Source organism: Azolla caroliniana, unplaced genomic scaffold (assembly GCF_043228905.1).
Source record: "Azolla caroliniana isolate FFs.n. ecotype wild unplaced genomic scaffold, voAzoCaro1.0.p SCAF_9, whole genome shotgun sequence".
Lineage (NCBI taxonomy): Eukaryota > Viridiplantae > Streptophyta > Polypodiopsida > Salviniales > Salviniaceae > Azolla > Azolla caroliniana.
The window spans coordinates 11,060,078-11,082,807 of record NW_028230444.1 but is presented as its reverse complement, the minus strand read 5'-3'; the positions used below and the strand labels follow the sequence as shown (position 1 = coordinate 11,082,807).

General features: G+C 42.5%; 1 protein-coding gene across 2 annotated transcripts; it reads right to left on the bottom strand.

Annotated features, from left to right (window-relative positions):
• Nucleotides 1–18,389: 18,389 nt before the first annotated feature.
• LOC147860165 (putative UDP-arabinose 4-epimerase 3) lies at nucleotides 18,390–22,413 on the bottom strand. 2 transcript variants are annotated; one of them, XM_087324401.1, is made up of 9 exons: nucleotides 22,195–22,413; nucleotides 21,816–21,935; nucleotides 21,255–21,362; nucleotides 20,740–20,831; nucleotides 20,483–20,624; nucleotides 20,299–20,393; nucleotides 20,070–20,199; nucleotides 19,128–19,272; nucleotides 18,390–18,943 (listed from the first exon to the last, which is right to left on the bottom strand). In XM_087324401.1, the coding sequence occupies exons 1-9, from the start codon at nucleotides 22,396–22,398 to the stop codon at nucleotides 18,711–18,713; spliced, it is 1,269 nt and encodes a 422-aa protein (XP_087180527.1). In that variant the 5' UTR covers nucleotides 22,399–22,413; the 3' UTR covers nucleotides 18,390–18,710. The 2 variants fall into 2 exon arrangements, with proteins under 2 accessions (XP_087180527.1, XP_087180528.1); XM_087324402.1 differs by having other exon boundaries at nucleotides 21,816–21,886; nucleotides 22,195–22,345.
• Nucleotides 22,414–22,730: the final 317 nt, after the last annotated feature.

The following is a 22,730-nucleotide window of genomic DNA, read 5'->3' as shown; positions in this document are numbered from 1 at the left end:
GATTTTGTTCGAGCTTGTGATACATGTTGCAGAGCGAAAATGCCAAGGCATCATCCATATGGTTTATTAGAACCATTACCAATTCCAAGCAAGCCGTGAATATACATTGCTCTAGATGTCATCATAGATCTTCCAGTCTCGAAGGGATTTAATGTGATTCTAACAGTAGTAGATCGATATACGAAGATGACTCATTTCTTGCCATCTACTAAGATAATCTCTAGTGAAGAAACCGTCGAAATTGTCATGCGTGAAGTATGTCGGCATCATGGCCTTCCCGATAGTATCATCAACGACCGTGGACCCCAATTCGTCTCGAAATTCTGGAAGCACCTTTTTAAAATGCTCAAGGTCACTTGTAACCTCTCCTCCGGCTACCACCCACAAACAGACGGTCAAGCAAAACGAACAAATCAAACACTGGAGCAGTACTTCGGTGCTCTATAAGCTATCATCATGATGATTGTTCGGATATTCTCCACTTCGCTAAATTTGCCTATAATAACTCTGCCCACGCATCGACTAAAGTTACACCAGTTACGCCATTTTATGCTTATACGAGTTGTCACCCCCGGTGGTGTGTATTTGAAACGCTAGAGTTACCTACAAATCCTTGTGCAGAGGATCGTTTGGAGTAGTTACGCAAGATACAAGCGGATTTATCTACTCATCTCTAGTAAGCTCAACAAACACACAAGGTTTACGCGGATCGTCATCGGCTTCTATCCAGTTTTAACGTCGAAGATCGGGTATGGCTACTACGACGACACATCAAGACTACTCGCCCATGTGAGAAGTTGGATTATCGGCGATTAGGTCCTTTCCATATTATTGGAAAGATTAATGATGTCGCTTTTCATCTCAATCTACCTCCGCAACTTTGGATACATCCAATGTTTCATAATTCTCTCCTCGAACCCTATCAAGATAGCACCATCCCAGGACGTATTACACAACCTCCACCCTCAATTGAACTTGAAGATGGACCTGAGTACGAGGTTGTTGCAATCCTTGACTCCAAGATTGTTCGCAACAAGATCTACTATCTAGTCGATTGGCTAGGATATAGTCCCAGCGAGCATACTTGGGAACCGATAGAGAATGTGACCAACACTCGTGCTCTTCTTAAAGACTTCCATCGTCAATATCCAGACAAATTGGGTCCTCAATCCAAAACGACTAATGACAATTGTCGTTTTAAAGGGGGGATAGTGTCATGATATGACAAGACTCGAACCCATGACCTTAGGTTACATAGGTCGAGCTCTTGACCATTATACCATCTATTGTAATATGTAGGATATTATTTTCATTTAAGTTTTATTATGGAAAATTGATGTATATTCCAGATTTCTCTGGAACATTCTAGAAACTTCAAGAGTATTCCTAAGAATACTATAAAAGGAGGCACAAGGCATTATTTCAAACCAAATCGGTTCAACGGCAGTCTTAAGCCTCCTAGCTACTATTGTATACTTCCTTCACATAATATATATCTTTTATCATCATTCTCTCACCCTTTCTCTCTCTCTATCTCACTATCTCGCTCACTCTTTCCTTCTCTCAAGAGTTCTACACCTCTCTTAGTACTAATCCTCATCTTTTAGTATTAATTCCTTCTCTGTCTTAGTACTGATCCGGACAATGATGAACAAGAAGAACCTTCCGAAATTGTACTAGGCAGAAGTAGCTAACACAACCGTCTATCTCATGAATAGATGTACAACCTCTGCGTCACACGACGTAACCCCTCATGAGAAGTTCTTTGGAAAGAAGTCAAATCTATCACATATCCGGATATTCGGCTCGATCGCGTACGTGCATATTCACGACGAGAAGCGACAAAAGCTCGACCCGAAATCGGAGAAATGTATCCTTGTAGGGTACTCACTTGAACAAAAGGGGTACAAGTGTTACAATCCTTCTACCCGAAAAGTTCAAGTAAGTCGAGGTGTCGTTTTCGACGAGTCAGCATCTTGATACGACCCAGAGATGACTCTGATATTGCTCTAGTCAACCCGGAATCGGCTGAACGAGAGATAGAAGACGAATTTCGACTCAGACACATGTTCAAAGAAAGTCCGATTAAGACAAGGCTTAGTGGATCACATGAGCCCCCGAGTAACCAAAGCACATCTCAGTCGAGTCTAAAACTCAACAAAGGGAAGGCCAATATGTCGGAATACGAAGATCCAATCGACAACAAGACAACTGACTCCCTTGAAATTGAGTTTGAAGGCTTGGACATCCCAATCCTCCGGAGGAATGGAGCGAAGAAAGCCTTAGACTCTGCAAACGAGAAGCTTCGTCGCTCCACCCGAGAGAAAAACCCGGTCAGCCGATTCGGCTACGATGAGTATATGGCATACCACTATGCCATTATGATGAAGTTTGCATCTATCCGAGAACTGGAAACCTTTTCTAAGGCAACCAAGGATCCGCGATGGATTGAAGCAATGAATGAGGAGATGCATGGTTGTAGATGGATTTTCAAAGTCAAACATAATGTCGACGGCTTGGTAAATCGCTACAAGGCACAACTCGTAGCAAAAGGATACGCACAAACACATGGAGTTGATTACGAGGAGACCTTTGCCCCAATGTAAAAAATGACGACTATTCGAATAGTCGTTGCTCTAGCAGCAATGAAAGGGTGGCACCTCCATTAGATGGACGTCAAGAACGCCTTTCTTCAAGGCAAATTAGAAGAGGAGGTGTACATGGTATAGCCACCCGACTTCGAATCCAACATTCACCTGAAAGTCGTTTGTTGACTCAGGAAACCTCTCTACGGCCTCAAGCAAGCACTACATGCTTGGCATTCGAAGATCACCTAGTATCTACACCAAATCGGCTTCCAAATGTCGAAATCAAACAACTCCTTATACATCTGAAACGAGTCGAACAACTCGATTATCATCATCTATACGTGGATGATCTGGTCATCGGAGGAAAGGATATTGCCAAGATCACTAAGGTCAAATCATTCGTATCTGGTAGATTCGAAATGAAAGATATGCACGAGCTTCATTACTTCCTCGGTATCGAAGAAATTTGAACACCAGTCGGGATATTGATCTCTCAACGGCACTACATCCTCAACTTATTCTACAAGTTCAGAATGATAGAGTGCAAACTTGTCTCTACCCCTCTCGATCGAAATCTCAAACTCGATGCCAATTCGAGAACTGAGGAGTGCGAGCCGACTCACTATCGACAACTGATCGGTAGCCTAATCTATCTAACCATCACACGACCCGGCCTCAGCTATTCGGTTGCTCTACTTAGCCAATTCATGCAGAATCCTCGAAATGTTCATCTCCATTACGCTAAGAGGGTACTTAGGTACGTCCATGGGATGATGGATTCGGCATCTTATACAAGTCAGATACGATCATTCGGCTCGAAGGGTACACAAACGCAGACTGGGCCGGCTATAAGGCCGATAGGTGATCGACTTCTGGAATCGTCTTCTCCCTCGACAGCGGAGCGATCTACTGGAGTAGCAAAAACTAACTAATAGTCGCATTGTTGGGCACAGAGGTAGAATACAGGGCGCAGTTGTCACCGCATGCGAGGCCGTCTAGCTTAAGCGCATATTGAAGGATCTGGGTGTTCTCATCAAGGATCTGATTCTCCTATACTACGACAACATGAGCAGTATCTACCTGGCTCGGAACCCCGTGTTCCACGCGCGGACTAAGTATATTGAAGTACACTATCACTTTGTTGAGAATCAAGCTCAACTTGGTCTAGTGTGTGAACTCACCTTGAGAGTGAATAGACACTCCAACGATCAAGAGTCACCATTAAGTCACCATTAAGTCACCTCTTTGTATTCTAGCATTTAGTATGAGTCATAGAATCATATTCTATGACACATAACTTATGAAATTTCACATTCCCCATGCTCCATGAGCCTTGTAGTTAATGAAGAGAGAGGGTGACTATATAAAGCACCCTCCTCCCACCTCGTATAGTGTTTTGAGTCTTTCTCCTTTGTTAATACACTTTTTACCTTGCGTATACTCTGTCTCTCTTTGTCTTTGTCTCTCTCCCTCTGTCTCTCTCTCTATCTCTCTCTCACACACACAATTCACACCTATTCCACTTCACAAGAATCCATCTCTTGATTCTTTACATGGTATCAGAGCGATTTGGTAGCTCGATCTAGCCCATTCGCCTCATCGTGATTGTGTGTTTTGCTCCACACCGACGACCAAGAACCAGCTCATCGCTATCGTAGCTTCGCTACATAGCTCACATTCGAAGAGAGAAGAAGAAGAAAAAGAATCAACATAATGAATACTCAAATGGGGAGCGCTCTCCCTACCGAGAAGTTGGATCGAAACAACTTCGCATCTTGGGAGTACAAGATGCACCAATACCTTGTCGGACAAGGCTATTGGAGCTACATCAAAGGAGCGCATGAAGACCAACCCGCTGAAGTGGCTCCCAATACGCGACATGGGAGCAAGCCGCAAGCCGCGTGATGTATTGCTTGGCGACATGTGTTCATGACCACATGCTCGGTTACATTCGAGAAGCCAAGACGCCGAAGGAAGCGTGGGAAAATCTACGAAAGATTTTCGCCGCCAACACGACCGCGAGGAAGCTTCAACTCCGCCAAGAGTTGAACAACATTCAACAAAGGGACATGTCCATCACGACATACACCTTGAAGATCAAGGAGCTTTGCGACTCACTCGACTCAATAAGCGTAAGTATAGATGATGATGAGATGGTGCAAATATGCCTCGGCGGCCTCGCATCACGGTTCGGCACGATGCGAACCGCTATTCTAGCACGGGAGAAATCTCCCTCCTTCTTCGAGCTCCAATCAATGCTATTGGTCGAAGAAAACCACGTGCGTACAAGGAGCAATTAGTCAGAAGGCCACATGCTCTACACGCACTCTAACGGAGGAAGAGGATGCGAACGAGCGAGAGGCCGATTCGGCCAAGGACAAGGCGGACGAGGTCTGACCTACGACAACAACTCCCAATTTCGGCCGCAAAACGGAAGCCAACGAGGAACCTTCGCAAGAAGGGGGAGCTTCCACTCCGGCCCGAGCCGTCAAAACGCAACCGAATGCGGATATTGTGGAAAGCTCGGCCACCACGAAGAAGAGTGCCGAAAGAAGATGCGTGAATCGGCTTCCACAAGCCAACAACTCACGAATTACGCACACAATTCTGACTACAAAGAGTATAGCGGAATGTACAAGAACAACTCCGACTACGAAGATCGTGGCGGAATGTATGCACGCAACTCCGACCGTGGCGAAATGTACGGGCACAACTCCGACTACGAAGATCGTGGCGGAATGTATGCGCACAACTCCGACCGTGGCGGAATGTTCACGATGAAACATAGAGCAAACTCTATGTCGGCCTCTACCTCAACTAGTTCCTTTGGTCCGGAAGACATATGGTTCGTCGATTCCGGTGCCTCGAACCATATGACATCGCATCAAGAATGGTTCCGAGAACTTCGAGAGCCGGACTGACCCGGCTATGTCGAAACCGGAGACGACACTACGCACCCGATTCGGCACATCGGCAATGTTCCGTTCGGAAAAGAAGGTAAGTAAAATTACATTAAAAATGTCTTGCATGTACCGACCATTACGAAGAATTTGGTCTCCGTCCAAATTGTAGAGCAAGGGATGCAAGTTCGATTTAATCAAGGTGGTTGCTGTCAGAACCAAGGATAAAAGATAGAGTGATGGAAGAAGGATAGAGAAGAATGGATGTATAAGATAGAGAAAGAAAGAGAATGGATACAAGATATGTAATGAGAGCTAAAGACTGGTGTTGATTCGAATTGATTTGAGAATACATGTATGCGCTTATTTATAGGTTCCTATAGAATAGCTTAGAGATTTCTAGAATGTTCTAGAATGCTCTAGGACATTCTAGAACATTCTAGAATAATCTAGAGTTTTTACAATAATCAATGTAATACAAGAAGTAGCTTTTATTGTTTCATATAACAATAAGCTATCTTAATGGTTGAGGTTTTCAAGTATGAATTACAAGGTTCGAGGTTCAAGTCTGAGTGACGCCATAATGGTCATGTGTTCATGACACTATCCCTCCTTCGAGAACGCCGAGTGGAAGTCGGCGTTAACATTGTTGGGCCGGGCTTGTTTGGATAGTGACGATGGAAGTCGTTGACCAGAGCTTCAGCATTACAAACGTTATCGATGGGTTCCCAAGTGAGATCACTCGGAGGATAACCAAGCCAATCAACTAGATAATAAAGCTTATTGCGCACAATCTTAGAATCGAGAATAGCAGCTACCTCGTATTCGGGGCCGTCCACAAGTTGTATAGAAGGCGGTGGTGGCACGACACGATTAGGAATTAAAGAGGTGTGGCAAGGTTCCAAAAGAGAGCTATGAAAGACAGGGTGAAGCCGCATATGTGCAGGAAGGTTAAGACGAAATGTTGCATCATTAATCTGCGCCGTGATGACAAAAGGACCTAAGCGTTGATAGTCAAGCTTAGCACACGGTCGGGTAGTCTTGATGTGACGACGAAGCAACCATACACGGTCACCAACCTTAAACGGAGACTTAAGACGATGTTGATCGGCATTGGTCTTATGGTGTGCTTGCGCTTTCTGAAGATGTGACGATAACTCGAACTGGATTTGTTGTAGTCGGTGGAGGTGATGCGCCGCACTAGGGTTTCGTGACACCTCGGGAAGATCCAGTATACACCATCGAGGGTGGTTGCCGGTGTAGGCAAAGAAAGGTGTAACTTTGGTAGAAGAGTGGACCGTGTTGTTGTATGCAAACTCGGCAAGATGTAAAATTTTACTCCAATCATCTTGTTGATAACTAATGAAACATCGAAGATATTGCTCGAGCGTTTGATTTGTGCGCTCTGTTTGTCCGTCAGTTTGTGGATGATAAGACGAAGAGAGTTTGCAAGAGATTTTGAGGCCTGCCCATAGGTGCTTCCAAAAGTGTGAGATAAATTGAGGACCTCGATCGCTAATAATATCATTCGGGAGACCATGATGGCGAAACACTTCACGCATAATGAGATCTGCAGTTTCTTCACTATTGATGGTCTTTACACATGGTACAAAATGTGCCATCTTGGTGAACCGATCCACTACTGTTAAAATAGTATCAAAGCCTTTGGAAGGTGGCAGATCCGTAATGAAATCCATAGAAATAGACTGCCATGGCTTGTTGGGAGGGGGTAATGGTTGTAGTAAGCCATAAGGGTGATGCCGGGGTATTTTGGCGCGACAGCAGGTGTCACAAGTGCGAACATAATCTTCGACAAATTTTTGCAAGTGAGGCCACCAAAATGAACGTTTCACCAGCTCAATGGTCTTGGAAATACCAAAATGTCCAGCCATGGGGGCATCATGACAATGTTCCAACACTTGAAGTCGGGGTGATCCGTCGGGGACATAAAGGAGATTCTTGTAGAAGAGTAAACCATCTTGCCACTTGAAGTCCTGATAATGTTGAGATGACCCTGGAAATGTGGAGCAAGATGGACGACTTGAACCACAGTGGGCTAAGACATCCTTAGCAAAATCATCCGAATGAAGTTGTTGCCGAATAGTTTCAAGAAGGGTAGAATCAAGTGGTGTGGCATAAATTGTTGTTACCTGTAGCTTTGATGGCCCGAGGAGAGTTTGCTTTTGATTGTCAAAGGCCGGATCTCCAGGTCGAAGGGCTAGATACGAACGCCGAGACAGAGCATCTACTTTCCCTTGTTGTTTTCCGGGGCGAAAAATGATCTTGAAATCGAAACGCGTTAGAAATTGGGCCCACCGAGCTTGTCGTCTATTTAATACTCGAGCTGTTTGAAAATATGTGAGATTTTTGTGATCACTATAAATGATAATCTGATGAGGTGATCCTTCTAGAAAATGACGCCATTGCTCGAATGAGTCGACCACAACTAGTAACTCCTTGTCATGCACCTCATAGTTTATCTCCGAAACAGTAAACTTTCTCGAGTGAAACGCGACTGGATGTATCTGCCCGTCCTCGCCTGGTTGCGATAGGATACTCCCCAATGCAAAGTCTGATGCATCCGCCTCAATAGTAAATGGCTTTTCAGGATTAATATGTGCTAGGATGGGTGCTGATGTGAATGCCTCTTTCAGCTGCGTAAAAGCCTTGTCCGCTTCGATACTCCAAAAAAATGCTTGATTTTTCTTGGTGAGTTGAGTAAGGGGCAACACAATGCTTGAATAATTATGTATGAATTTGCGATAGAAGTTCGCAAATCCGAGGAAACACTGGACATCCCGAACTGAGCATGGGGGTTTCCATTCCAATATTGTTTGGACTTTTGCCGGGTCCATGAAAACACCCTGGGATGAAATAGTGTATCCCAAAAATTCCACTTGTTTGCAATCAAAACTGCATTTCTCAAGTTTGGCGTAAAGACCATACTTCCTTAGGCGTTCAAGTACTTGCCGCACATGTATATCATGCTCCCCCTTTGTTTTAGAGTAAATCAATAGATCATCTAGGTAGATGATTAGAAAAATATCCAAGAAATCCCGGAAGATGTCATTTGCCATATGTTGGAATACGGCAGGTGCATTTGTGAGCCCGAAAGGCATGACTGTATACTCGAAATGACCATACCGAGTACGAAACGCTGTTTTCCACTCATCTCCCGGCCGAATTCAAACAAGATTATACGCACCCCTTAGATCAATTTTGGTAAAATGTTTTGCCCCACCAATGTGTTCTAAGAGATTGGAGATTAAAGGTAAAGCATACCTATTCCTTATGGTGACTTTATTTAAGCCTCGATAGTCCACGACCAAATGAAGGGAGTCGTCCTTTTTCTTCACAAAAAAGATAGGAGCACCAGCTGGAGACTTTGAATGTCGAATAAACCCATGTGCAAGATTTTCCTCGATGTATTCTTGAAGAACCTCAAGCTCAGTGGGTGATAAATTGTAAATCGGACCCCACGGAGGCTCTTTTCCTGGTTGGAGATCAATAGGACAGTCGTACGGCCGATGCTTTGGAAGAACACTAGCTTTGACTTTGTCGAAAACATCAGCATAGTCTTGATATTTTTTGGGAATTTGGATGTCTGAATTCCCTTGAGTGACACTAGAAGGTGTCACTGATACTGCAAATAAGAAAAGGTCCTCCTTGCCTCCCACTTGGTGCAATTGATGCAATGTGATGGCTGAAATTTGATGAGAAGGATATGGTGCATCGGTAGAACTATATACTTTGGGAGGATAATCCCGAGTTCGATCCTTGAGAATGATATTTTCTGCTAAAGGGCACCTAATTTATCGCTTCCTCCAATCGATTCTAGGGTTATGTAGCTCGAACCATGGCAAACCGAGGACAATTGGATGCTCAGGACTACGGATTATGTTAAAGGAAACTACACATCCTAAATCACCCAAGAGTATGTGTATTGGCTCAGACTCTTCAAATATCTTCCCGGAAGCTATGGGGCGTCCATCAATCACTACTACGGAAACTGGACAAGGAAGTGTATGCAAGGATATTTGGTGTTTTTGGGCAAAATCTCTATCCATGAAACAAGAATTGGCTCCAGTATCTAAGAGGGCTTGGACTTGAAGTTGACAACTGGGTGTCCTAACTTGTACTAGGGCTGAGAAGACTCTACTAACATGCTTGGAAGAAATGGAACCCACACTAGGTTGTACATATCGGTTGTACATATCTAGGGTTGTCCAACCAAATGGCTCCTATTTTGGCCGGACTTATTCGTTTGACTCCTCTTCTAATTGGCTTAAGACTTCAAATTTATTGTACAAGGGTGGATTATTCATAATATTAGATTCACTAACTGCTTCTAAAATGTTGGACTCATTTTTATTGTCATAATGAATTTGATTTACCTGACGTCTCGGCCTACGGGAGCAATGAATGGCTATATGTCCTGGACCTCCACAATATAAGCACAGATGGTTTGCTCAACGACGTTGCTTCTCTTCGTCTGACAACGGTCCTCGTCGTTGAGTCATATCGATCTCCATGGGTGTAGGACTATCCATTGGGACTGGACTATGTGTTTGCCTTGGAGTTGGAGCAGGGCTATACATTTGCCTTGGGGATGATTGCGCCGTTACTGATGCATAAGTTGGTGTGAATCTAGATCTTGTTATTTGTTGTTGTCGCTCACATCGACACTCAAAAAGGCGATTATCACACTGTATTGCTCGACTAATAGCTTCTGTAAGTGACCTTGGATCCTCGGGGAAGGTAAGAAGTAAGTCTTTGACATCACTACGAAGGCCTGAACGGAATTGCTCCATTAGGGCTTGTTCATCCCAAGGAATATCGCTTGCGATGAGACGGAAATTGGCAGCATATGTTGAAGCTGGTTGATCACCTTGACGAAGTGTACGAATCTTGTTGATAGCTGTTCTCGCCCCATCAGTATCTCCGAAACAAGCCTTAAATTCCTTGATAAATTCCTCGAAATTATTCAGTAGAGGAGAATTGGTCTCTAGCAATGGAGCAAACCACGACAACGTTATGCCAGTCAATAAAGTGCCCACTAGCCCGACTCGTGATGCATCTGTTGGATAACGTGCGGGATGCATTTGAATCACCAACCGTACTTGATTCAAAAAACCTCGGAAATGCGCCCTCGACCCATCAAATTTAGCTGGGAGGCTAATTTTGGGCTCCTTGATAAGTCCATGACCTTCAACCCTTTGTTGTTGTAACACAACGATTGTCGACTCTAACTGTTGCACTCGTCGCGTGAACTCCTCTTGTTGTTGTTGCTTCTCTATAGTAACCTTTTGTAGATCCCCAAGTAGACGTTGATTCTCTACTTCAAGAGATGCGAACTTGGATTTAAGGTTCTCCATTTCTGCAACAAGGGTGAGATATTCTTCTGAGTTAATGGCAGCCATGGTTTTAGGATGGTTCCAAAGGAGGATAAGAGAGAGTGAGAGAGAGAGAGAGAGAATTCGAATCAAACTGTCAGAACCAAGGATAAAAGATAGAGTGATGGAAGAAGGATAGAGAAGAATGGATGTATAAGATAGAGAAAGAAAGAGAATGGATACAAGATATGTAATGAGAGCTAAAGACTGGTGTTGATTCGAATTGATTTGAGAATACATGTATGCGCTTATTTATAGGTTCCTATAGAATAGCTTAGAGATTTCTAGAATGTTCTAGAATGTTCTAGACCTAGAATGCTCTAGGACATTCTAGAACATTCTAGAATAATCTAGAGTTTTTACAATAATCAATGTAATACAAGAAGTATCTTTTATTGTTTCATATAACAATAAGCTATCTTAATGGTTGAGGTTTTCAAGTATGAATTACAAGGTTCGAGGTTCAAGTCCGGGTGACGCCATAATGGTCATGTGTTCATGACAGTTGCTTCATCGAAAAAGAGGGCCGACTCGTCGAACGCGGACGAAGAGAGGGCCGGATGTTCATTCTCGATTCACGCGAGATGAAATCTGCCATGTTCGCGAAAGGCACGAAAGCCGACTCTGACATAGAGCTATGGCACAAGCGAATCGGCCACATCAATCTCAACAAACTCAAAGCAATGAAATCGAAAGGAGTCGTCATCGGACTCCTGACATTCAAAGAGAAGGAGATTGAAGGTATATGCGAAGCGTGCCAATTCGGCAAGCAACACCGACACCCATTCCCGAAAGAGCGGAACGTGAGCAAAGGTCTACTCAACGTAGTCCATTCCGACGTATGGGGACCGGCACAAACGGCTACATTCGGCGGATGCCGATATTACGTGCTCTTCATCGACGACTTCTCTAGGCACACTTGGATCTACCCGATGCGGCGCAAACGGCTACATTCGGCGGATGCCAATATTACATGCTCTTCATCGACGACTTCTCTAGGCACACTTGGATCTACCCGATGCGGCAAAAGAGCGAAGTGTTCAGACACTTCCAAAAATTCAAGATGAAGTCGAGAAAGCCACGGGCCGACATGTACGATGCCTTCGATTGGATGGCGGCAAGGAGTACTTCTCCGACAATTTCACAACATATCTCCGAAAGGAAGGAATTTGGCGAGAATTCATGTGCCGACACACTCCGCAACAAAACGGAGTAGCCGAGCGCAAAAATCGGCACATCCTCGAAGTAGCGCGGGCCATGATGAACGAGAAGCATATGCCCAAGTCATATTGGGCCGAAGCTGCAAATACGGCCGTCTACCTAATGAACCAGTGCACAACATCCGGCGTGCACGAGGTTACTCCGCACAAAAAATACTTCAGAAAGAAGCCGGACTTATCGCACATCCGCATATTCGGAGCGATAGCGTACGTGCACATCCCCGACGAGAAGCGTCAAAAGCTTGACCCGAAGTCGGAGAAATGTATCCTCGTAGGATACTCGTTGGAGCAAAAGGGGTACAAGTGCTACAACCCTTCAACTAGAAAATCTCGAGTAAGTCGAGACGTCATTTTTTACGAGTCCGCATCCTGGTATGCACCAGAGACGACTGCGACTCCGACTCCGCTCGACCCGGAATTCACCGAACAAGAGATCGAGGATGAAGATTGCCTTACACGCATATTTGAAGAAAGTCCGATCACGACCCGATTGAGCAGACCACAAGAGCCTTTGAGCGATCAAAGCACATCACGGCCTAGCCCGAAGATGGACAAAGGCAAGGCGAAAATGTCGGAATACGAAGACGATCGCTTCAACGACGATGAGTCGACTCACTCACTCGACAGTGAGTTCGGCGGTTTCGAGGTACCAATCGGAGCTAAGAAAGCCCTCACCTCTGCAAATGAAAAACTCCGCCGATCCACCCGTGAAAAGAACCTCGTAAGCCGATTCGGCTACAACGATTATATGGCGTACCATTACGCCTTTATGATGAAGGTAGCAACAGTAAGGGAGCCAGAAACCATTTTGAAAGCCACAAAGGACCCGCGATGGATCGAAGCAATGAACGAGGAGATGCAGGCACTACGGAAGAACGAGACGTGGGATCTCGTTTCCACCTCACCACACAAAAAGGTGATCGGATGCAGATGGATCTACAAGGTGAAGTATAACGTCGATGGCTCCGTAAACTGCTACAAAGCTCGACTCGTAGTGAAAGGATATGCTCAGACGCATGGCATCGACTACGAAGAGACCTTTGCCCCGGTGGCAAAGATGATGATGGTGCATACTGTAATTGCGCTTGCCGCGGCGAAAGGGTGGCATCTCCATCAAATGGACATCAAGAACGCCTTTCTACAAGGCGAATTAGAAGAGGAGGTGTACATGATACAACCACCCGGCTTCAACTCGAGCACCCATCCGAAAGTTGTATGCCGACTCAAGAAGCCACTCTATGGCCTCAAGCAAGCACCGCGTGCTTGGCATTCGAAGATAACGCAATATCTTCATCAAATCGGCTTCCGTATGTCAAAATCGGACAACTCCCTCTACATACGAAGCAATTTCGCAAGTCCAATCATCATCAACTTATATGTGGATGACCTAGTCATTGGAGGTGAGCATTTCGACGAAATCAATAAGGTCAAATCCCTCCTTTTCGACAAGTTCGAGATGACGGACATGAAGGAACTCCACTACTTCCTCGGCATCGAGGTAATTCGGACTCCGGCCGGAATCAGGATTTCTCAACGGCACTACATCCTCAACTTGTTATACAAGTTCGGTATGGCTAAGTGCAAATCCGTGGCAACCCCGCTAGATTGTAATCTCAAACTAGATGCGAACTCCGGCACCAAAGCGTGTGAGCCGACTCAGTATCGGCAACTCATCGGGAGTCTCATCTACCTCACGATCACTCGACCCGATCTCAGCTATCCGGTCGGTCTCCTTAGCCAATTCATGCAAACACCACGTGATACTCACTTGGATTGCGCTAAGCGAGTTCTATGATACGTGAGCGGCACAATGGATTGCGGCATCCTCTACAAGACCGCGATGCCAATACGACTCGAGGGGTACACCGATGCCGATTGGGTCGGCTACAAAACCGATAGAAGATCAACCTCCGGATTTGTTTTCTCCCTCGGCAGCAGAGCAATATCCTGGAGTAGCAAGAAGCAGCCTACCGTCGCTCTTTTGAGTACGGAGGTGGCATATAGGGACGCAACCGTAGCTGCGTGTGAAGCCGTATGGCTCAAGAGGATTTTGGAGGATCTGGGCGTACCCATCAAGGATCCGACTTCCCTTTACTGCGACAACATGAGCAGTATCTATCTAGCTCGGAACCCGGTGTTCCACACGTGGACAAAGCACATCGAAGTGCACTATCACTTCATCCGAGAGCGCGTTCTAGCTGGCGATGTCGACCTACAACACATTAACACAAATCTTCAAACGGCCAACATCTTCACTAAAGCCTTAGGATCCGACAAGATATGGCAATTCATGACCGATCTCGGATTGACGATCCCTGACCTACCAAGCTTGAGGGGGAGTACTGAAGACATTATGCAATAACGCGTGGATTCCGCAAACCGCGCACATTACGCAATAATGCGTGGATTACGCAACCACGCAACGAAACCGCAAAGAAAGACGCAAGCCGAAGCACAAACTTCGCAACTACGCACAACGCAACCTGGAGCATGGATTCCGCAACTCCGCATAAAGCGAGTCGACACGAGTCGACGCAGACTCCGGAACGCGAGTCGAAGCAGATTTCGGATACCATCTGAAACTGACCTGACTTGAGCTTGAGGGGGCGTGTTGAGAATCAAGCTCAACTTGGTCTAGTGTGTGAACTCACCTTGAGAGTGAATAGACACTCCAACGGTCAAGAGTCACCATTAAGTCACCTCTTTGTATTCTAGCATTTAGTATGAGTCATAGAATCGTATTCTATGACACATAACTTATGAGCTTTCACATTCCCCATGCTCCATGAGCCTTGTAGTTAATGAAGAGAGAGGGTGACTACATAAAGCACCCTCCTCCCACCTTGTATAGTGTTTTGAGTCTTTCTCCTTTGTTAATACACTTTTAACCTTGCGTATACTCTGTCTCTCTCTCTCTCTATCTATCTCTCTCACACACACACATTTCACACCTATTCCGCTTCACAAGAATCCATCTCTTGATTCTTTACACACTTCATATGAGAGCACATTTAGGTTGGAGATGTCGATTTACAACACATCAGCACGAATTTTCAGGTAGCCGACATCTTCACGAAAGCCCCAGGGATCGACAAGTTGCAGCAGTTCGCGACGAACCTTGGTCTCTCAATCACCGACCAGCCGCGCTTGAGGGGGAGTACCAAAAAACAACAGTAATTGTCGATGTTGAACAGCAACTGATCAGTCGATTGAAACCGACCGAAGGAGTCGAAGTATGATAACAATCGAGCCAAGAGCCGAACAAGGAGCACGAAGTAATCGAGTTGTCAAAAGCTGAAGCCGATTAAGTTAAATCGAAGTTTTTTCGAAGATTGAACCGAACCAACGTTTCGACATCCGGAAGTTGTGTTCGAAGGGGCATGTTGAGAATCGAACTCAACCTCCCATAGAGACGAGTGTTCACACTAGCCAGTGGACATCATACTCGGCTAGATTTGTAATTAGTAGAAAGGGCATGCAAAGAATCAATGGTGATTCTTGTACAGCGGAATAGATGTGCGTTATGTGCGTATATGTGTGAGAGGAAAAGAGAGGAGAGAAAAGAGAACTCAATATAGATAAATGAGAGGAAAAGAGAATACTCAAGAAGAATGTGTATATTTCACAAGTAGAATAAGATTTACAAAATGTAGCATAACAAGGAGTCACAACCGACTTAATATGAAGTATGAGGAGGGTGCTTTATATAGAGTCACCCGCTCTCTTCATTAACTAACTACAACAACCACTCTCTCTCTTGGGGAATGTGAAGACTCATAGTCATGGGGAATATGTAACTCATTAGTTATGTGTCATAGAATATGATTCTATGACACATAGTTAATGTGTAGAGAGTAGTGGTGTGACTCTTGACCTTTGAGTAATCATAGATTCTCAAGAGGTGTGTTCACACGTTGCACTAAATTGAGCTTGATTCTCAAAAGTGCCCTAGACTAGTTGGTATTTAAACCAAATCTTTGTAACTTAGTTACTGTTGGATGTAATTCCATTTTTTACTGCTACAACTCCTTGTTCAAGCTCTCTCTCTCTCTCTCTCTCTCTCTCTCTCTCCTTACGTGTACTCACACACAGAGAGAGTTATCTTCCGTTGCATAGCACCAGTTATGTCTCACCTTCTTTACATAATGTCATGACTTTCTTTGAAGTTATGGCAGTGCATTGATCTATGTAATAACTTGATGTATACCACGTGCAAACCATACTAAGGGTTTAAGGTTTAGGGTTTGTCAAAATGTCATGACAATGCAATGGTTAGGCATTCACTTTCACATTCTAGGCCTCCCATGATTGACAAGTTAACTTAGGTTCTAGGTTAGTTAGGTAAGCTAACTTGAATGATATGATGAAACTCAAACAAACCTCTCCACAATCACGTGTTCCAGTAAAGGGATAACACGATGGGGATTGGGTAGACCACATGTCATTTCAATGGGAGTGATGTCTCCCATTATTCAGAAGCATTCAAAGCAAAAATGAAAATGAGAGATAAACTTAAGGTGAGACAACTTTGTAAAATCACAAGAGTAGTGATGGCAAGCCTCCAAAAATCAAATCACTCGAGCTACATTTGGCCAACCCAAACTAGAAATATTTTGAAATGTTATTGCATAAGAGCCATGCTCATAATGATTCCACCAAAATGATAAAGAATGATTGGATGTTATTGCATCAAAGTCATGTGGGAAAAGAATAAGTATCATAACCATCCCTCATGATTTTGAAAAGAAGTGTGTTCGGATTTTGGCAGTTAACAAAATAGTACTAGATTCTAATGTCGTGTAAGGTATGTTGTATGGCTCAAGTTATGGATAAGAATAGTTTTAGAGACTATTATGATGATGGTCAAGGATACTATTGTTTACAAGCATCAAGCCGCCTTCTTCAATCTTCCTTATCATAGTTGGTGTTTCTTGTCGCATCCAGTCTCATCGTGATGTCAATAATAATCAGTAATGGTTCAAGAGCTCAAACTCAATTAGAAATGAAACTTAAAGTGAACCAAAAACTTTTAAACCATTGTCGCAATGTGTTCACGACGCCATAAGCATTTAGACCAAATTGTTCTAGGGAATTTTCAAGTTAAAACCTAAAGGTTCTCCTCTTTACTATCGTCGATATCAATCCCCACCCAATTGCCCAACTGGAAGAGAAAGGCAACACCAATGTATCATGACATGGGAAAATCTGGAGGTTAGCACTTCACACATTGTATTGCACATGTTGCAATTGACTACAAAACCATATCCTCTGCTAGGGAAACTGCATGCACTGACACATGGTAGATCACATCAACTTTTCCATCATCTAAACCATTGCTTCAAACAACTTAATTCAAACTTGTGTCAATTTCAAACGCCACATTGGGGCACAAGTGGTGAGACTAGTCAACTAACCACCTATTGCAAAAATAAGTTTGCGAGCTTAAGAATCAAAATTTGATACAATGCTCTACATTTGACCACGTTCCAACTATACTTTCTACACATGTCTGTCCTAGCTCAATCTCACCCACAGTGTCATAATGTCCTTTCGCACCCACGGGATTTGAAGAAGAAAAGATTTATGTTTCCTCTCTCCTACTCTTATACCCTAAAAGGGGATAGAAAAAAAAATCATGTAACAAAATAGATCCATTATAATGATGATTTAGTAATAAAAAGCTTTTCATGTGTCCTCTTCATGATCTCTTTCTTTAAACTTTTCTTATGTATAAGTAAAATTAAGTGTTATTCATGCTTGCTTACTCTAAGCCTTCTTACTCATAAGAATAATTAAGTATTATTCAATCTTGCATAATCTCCTACTCAAATTTGCTTATGCATAAATGTAATTAACTATTATTCGATCTCTTATACTGCCAATTTACTCTTATTAGAGGGAAATCTCTCGTCTTTAAGCTTAAAGTGCATTAAGCGTTAAGCCCTAAATCCTTCTGGTCCAGAACCCCGACGGTTCCGCCTCACGATCCGCACTTACTGGCGGATTTTCGCGACAATGGAAACCCACTAACTCTTCTACACACCTACAAGTAACCCGACAATGGCCTACAACCATTCATTATCTAATTCCAACAACCACTATAACAATTCCCATGATGGCTATAGTTTGAAATGGGCCTAGTGTTTCATTATAAAGAATGGCTAGCAATAAGACCGTACCAAGGCTTATTGTTTACTTGTGATTGTTGTGGATATGAAGAAGGTTCACTAAATGAAGATGCAATGAAGTCCATTACAAAAAAAAATTGAGAGCACAAAAACGACCATATAATGAGGAAAATCTTTCTTTATTTCTATTTTCTAAGAAACAATCGGTGTTACTATATATACATGGCTCGTTACAATGTAATGATTACAAATCCGCACATATCTTCAACTGATTCGTTCTTTTCTCCTTCCATCACCCAATCTATATGTGTGAAGAGAGCATGACTTTTTTAAGTTCTTTCCTGTAACAGATAGGTTAGCCACTGTCATAGAATACATTGGTTATTGGATTACCTTCAAGACTTGTTATCTGAGAATGCGGGAAGGGGAAAATATCAACAATGCTCTCTAGTTTAAAAAAATCATGAACACAATTGGCAAGCTAGATAGTCCTCGAGTCATAACCCTGTGGATGGGATTGATGCCACTTCCATGACATGGTGATGGACTCTTTCAGGTCTGTATACTTTGCACTCCAATCAAGTTCTTTATTAATCTTCTCAGGATAGCTCCACACCTCAGCATAATCTCCTGGCCTTCGAGGCAAGTAAGTTACCGAGATGTTTACCCCTGTCGCTGCCTTGCAAGCATCGACAAACTCCTTTACAGATTTCCCTAAATAAAAAAGAGAACTTTTTGTCAAAATTTTCGATTGAACAATAATTAGGGTCAAGGTACAGTTACGGTTAAAGGTTTCAAATTAGGACTAGGGTTAGCTAAGGTTAAGGTTAGGGTTCGGGGTTGGGGTTAGAGTTAGGGTTAGGTTGGGAATCAAGGGGTTGGATTTAGGGTTTACTACCTTGGCCTGTGCCGACATTATAAATGGTTACCAAGGAGAGTTCCAACTTTTCTAAAGCCTTCACATGGGCCTCAACAAGATCCGTAACATGAATATAGTCACGAATGCATGTCCCATCTTTTGTCGCATAATCTGTGCCTTTAACCTGAAATTTCACATTACACCGAGACCTTTCAGCTCAAGGCAGTAAACATTATTCATGTAAAGCATTTGGATTCGGTTTCACCATTCAACAAATAACAGAGAATGATGAGAGCAAGTAACACTTCATATGCAGGTGCCCAGCTTAAAGCACATCAGCAAAATGTACGCCCAACACCACATTGGCCAAGGCTATCTCTCCCTCTCTTTCTCCATGGGCTCAAGCTTGCCCCATTCCATAGATTGATTGTATTCAGATTCCCATGGGATGTTAATTATCTATCTAGTTTTCTTTCTCCTATCTGTAAAATATTTTGTCATATCACCAAAGACACTGAAAGTATCATATCTTACTTGGGTGCAATTTCTTTACTATCTTATTGTATTTTGGCCTTTCAAAGATATTTATATAACATTTCATTTCATTTCCCCCCTGAATGTACTACATATATCATTATCTATTAGGTCTAAACTTTGATTAGATAGTTTTCATTGTCCGCAAGCACTCAACCATACGTTATGGATGGAGCTAACCATATTACACATATCATGCTTGTACATCATATAATATCGAGAATCAAACCCATGCCATCATTTTCATCATCGTATCATCATCGACACCACTGACTGTACCTTTGGAATTGACTCATAGGATTTCACCTTGTTGCCTTCTAGTAGACCTTAATATATAAGTTACAACTTTCTTTCTCTCCATCTCCCTATATAGAATGCATACGATATACTCATGTAGAAGGTTATAAATTTACCGCACAGATTCAGTTAGAGAAAAAATATATATACCTGTAGTCCAGGAATTATATTTAAAGCAGCATCAAAGCATGCTCCCGAGATTCGTCCATGATGCCGGAGCTCTGGTCTTGGTGATTCACCAAGCCTTCCATGAGGATCAGATCCAATGACATTAAAATATCTGAACAAAGCAACCAATTTATCCAGATGTTCCTCTTTCTATATTTTATATAAAACACCACTGAAATTAGTTAAGTCGGCATGAAATGACATGTGGTACCTCAGAATGGTGGCTCCCAAGTCTGTCGTTTGCGCATAATCTTTTATGATGTCCTCGGACATCTTCTTAGATTTTCCATAAGGATTTATGGGTACCTGTAATCATGAGAAGAAGAAAAATCATACGCAGTGCTTCTGGGTACATAATTTAACATAACAAAAGAAGAAGATTCATTCAAATTAACCTGAGGGGTATCCTCTGTGATGGGCATTCTGTCAGGCTCTCCATAAGTGGCACATGTACTTGAATAAATTAGCCTTTTCACCCCATGTTTCTTCATGGTATCCAATAGGATCATGGTATTTGAGGTGATATTTTTGTAGTATCTGGTAGGCACAAGGTGTTTTATCTTTCTATATAAACAAAGGATAAACTACCTCTCTCAAAACAAAATTTATAAGTGACACAATTAATGACCACATGTGACCCCTTGAGGCATACCGAAGAGGTTCTTCCATACTCTCCCCCACATAGGCAACCGCAGCAAAATGCATGACAGCATCTATATGGCTAGTGGCAAAGATGTGATCCATCTGATAATAACAGTAAATTTGAGAGCTTCAAAACCAGAAATTAATTTATTATACATCCTTCCATAGTTTTCTTTTCATAGTCAGCACCACATTCATAGTACATCCATGAGAAATGTTTTGAAATGCAGTAGAGCACATCAATTAACCGTCTAAATGAATCCAATCATACTTAGGGATATCATTAGCAGTAATCAACTGTTTTAGAAGAAACTGAGTTCGAGATATTATTGTACAATACATATATTTCAGGATGAAAAGTTAGTCACATGGTTTATCTATTCATCTTAATCTCATATAATAATTATGGTTCTTCCTCAATATTTCATAAAATGATTGCCATCATCTCTCTTATATGAGTCCAATAAGATATAATTCATCACTACATTGCAAACAGGAGGCAGTGCATTCACAAAGTATGAATACCATTGTAGCGTCTCCCAAATCTGCATTGATAAACTGCAACCTCCCTGGCTTAGGAAAAAGGCGTTGAAGTACTCTTACGGCACCCATGTTACCCCGAGATAGATTGTCCTGTAAATAATACAAATGAGAAAAGAGAAAGAAGGAACGAAACATACCCTCCAATCGTATGCGTGAAGCGAGGTTTTCTTTTATAGCTTACAAACATTCATACAAGAATATGGATCACAATTTGTAGTAACTTTCATTGGGTACATACATTGGGGGATTTTGGCACAAAATGATGAGTTTGAAAAGACCAAGAAGTTTAGAAACGAAAACAAACATGCATATGTAATAATTTGTGATCTTATACATCCCATATAAACAAGTTACAATACATTAAGAGTTTTTAGTTTTTTAGTTTATAGCCAGCTGCGATTTAAACACTGTATGAACATTATGACGTGAATTATGGAAACTCTATCACATAACCAAAACAAACTCACTAGCATGCAATTGAACTTCATATGCATTTAGAACATCCATATATGGACCCCCAAAATTTCTACACAAAAAACATACCACAATAGTAACGTGATAATCTCCCTCAAGAAGCCTGAGTGCGGCATGTGATCCTATGAAACCAGCTCCTCCTGTCACCAACACCCGCATGATTGCGTCATTATCAGCACCATTGCCGAGCTTTACAAACAAAAGAAAAAGGAAAAATCAGCAGATATACATGCATAGAAATTTTCCCATCACAGATGAACGTCCAGCAGGAATAGAAGTATGCCAGAAAATAACTCTTCCATATAAATCCTACCTTTAAAAAAAATCAGATAGAGATATAGATATGCATTCATACAATTTTAGCTGTTACATTGCAAAAAAACTTGCATTGATAGAAATATACAAAAGAAAACAAATTGCCCATTACACAAGAACAACAGTTTATTACCTGTTCCGAAGGGGTGGAAGACTGCTTCAGCATGAACATGAAAAGGATGGTGAGAGAGCATGCCACTATGACTTTAAAATTCATATTATATGATCGTGCTCTTGCCACGACACCTTGGGGGTCCATTCCTGCATATATACACACACAAACACTTATATATACGCAAAAGAAAAAGATCAGGCAATGTGATAACATCCACTTCATATACAATTGCGTATATAAATATAGACACAGACTAGATACATACATTTACATAGGCATATACATGCACCAATACACACATAACAGAATCTTCAGGCAATGTATGACATCCTTAAGAGGCCCTTACATATTAGACCACATAAGAGATTCTCTGTATGGGAAAACCCTACAGTTCTAAGAAATGCATATCATAAAAGGAGCAAGAATAGTGAATTGAGGCCTTTATATATACAAAGCCCATCAATTCGCGGAATTTAGCTACACACTGCTTTGCTTTGCTTCCCTAGTCATGTGTACAGGATATAAATTCAAACACTAATCAATACATACATACA

What these genes read in the sequence shown, in the direction of transcription:
- LOC147860165 (XM_087324401.1), bottom strand. Translation starts at nt 22,398, where the DNA reads ATGAAGTGGATGTTATCACATTGCCTGATCTTTTTCTTTTGCGTATAT. An exon ending in ATTATCACGTTACTATTGTG is followed by an intron (nt 21,363 to 21,815) that starts GTATGTTTTTTG and finishes TATTATTTACAG; the next exon opens with GACAATCTATCTCGGGGTAA. An exon ending in TTGGGAGCCACCATTCTGAG is followed by an intron (nt 20,200 to 20,298) that starts GTACCACATGTC and finishes TGCTTTGTTCAG; the next exon opens with ATATTTTAATGTCATTGGAT.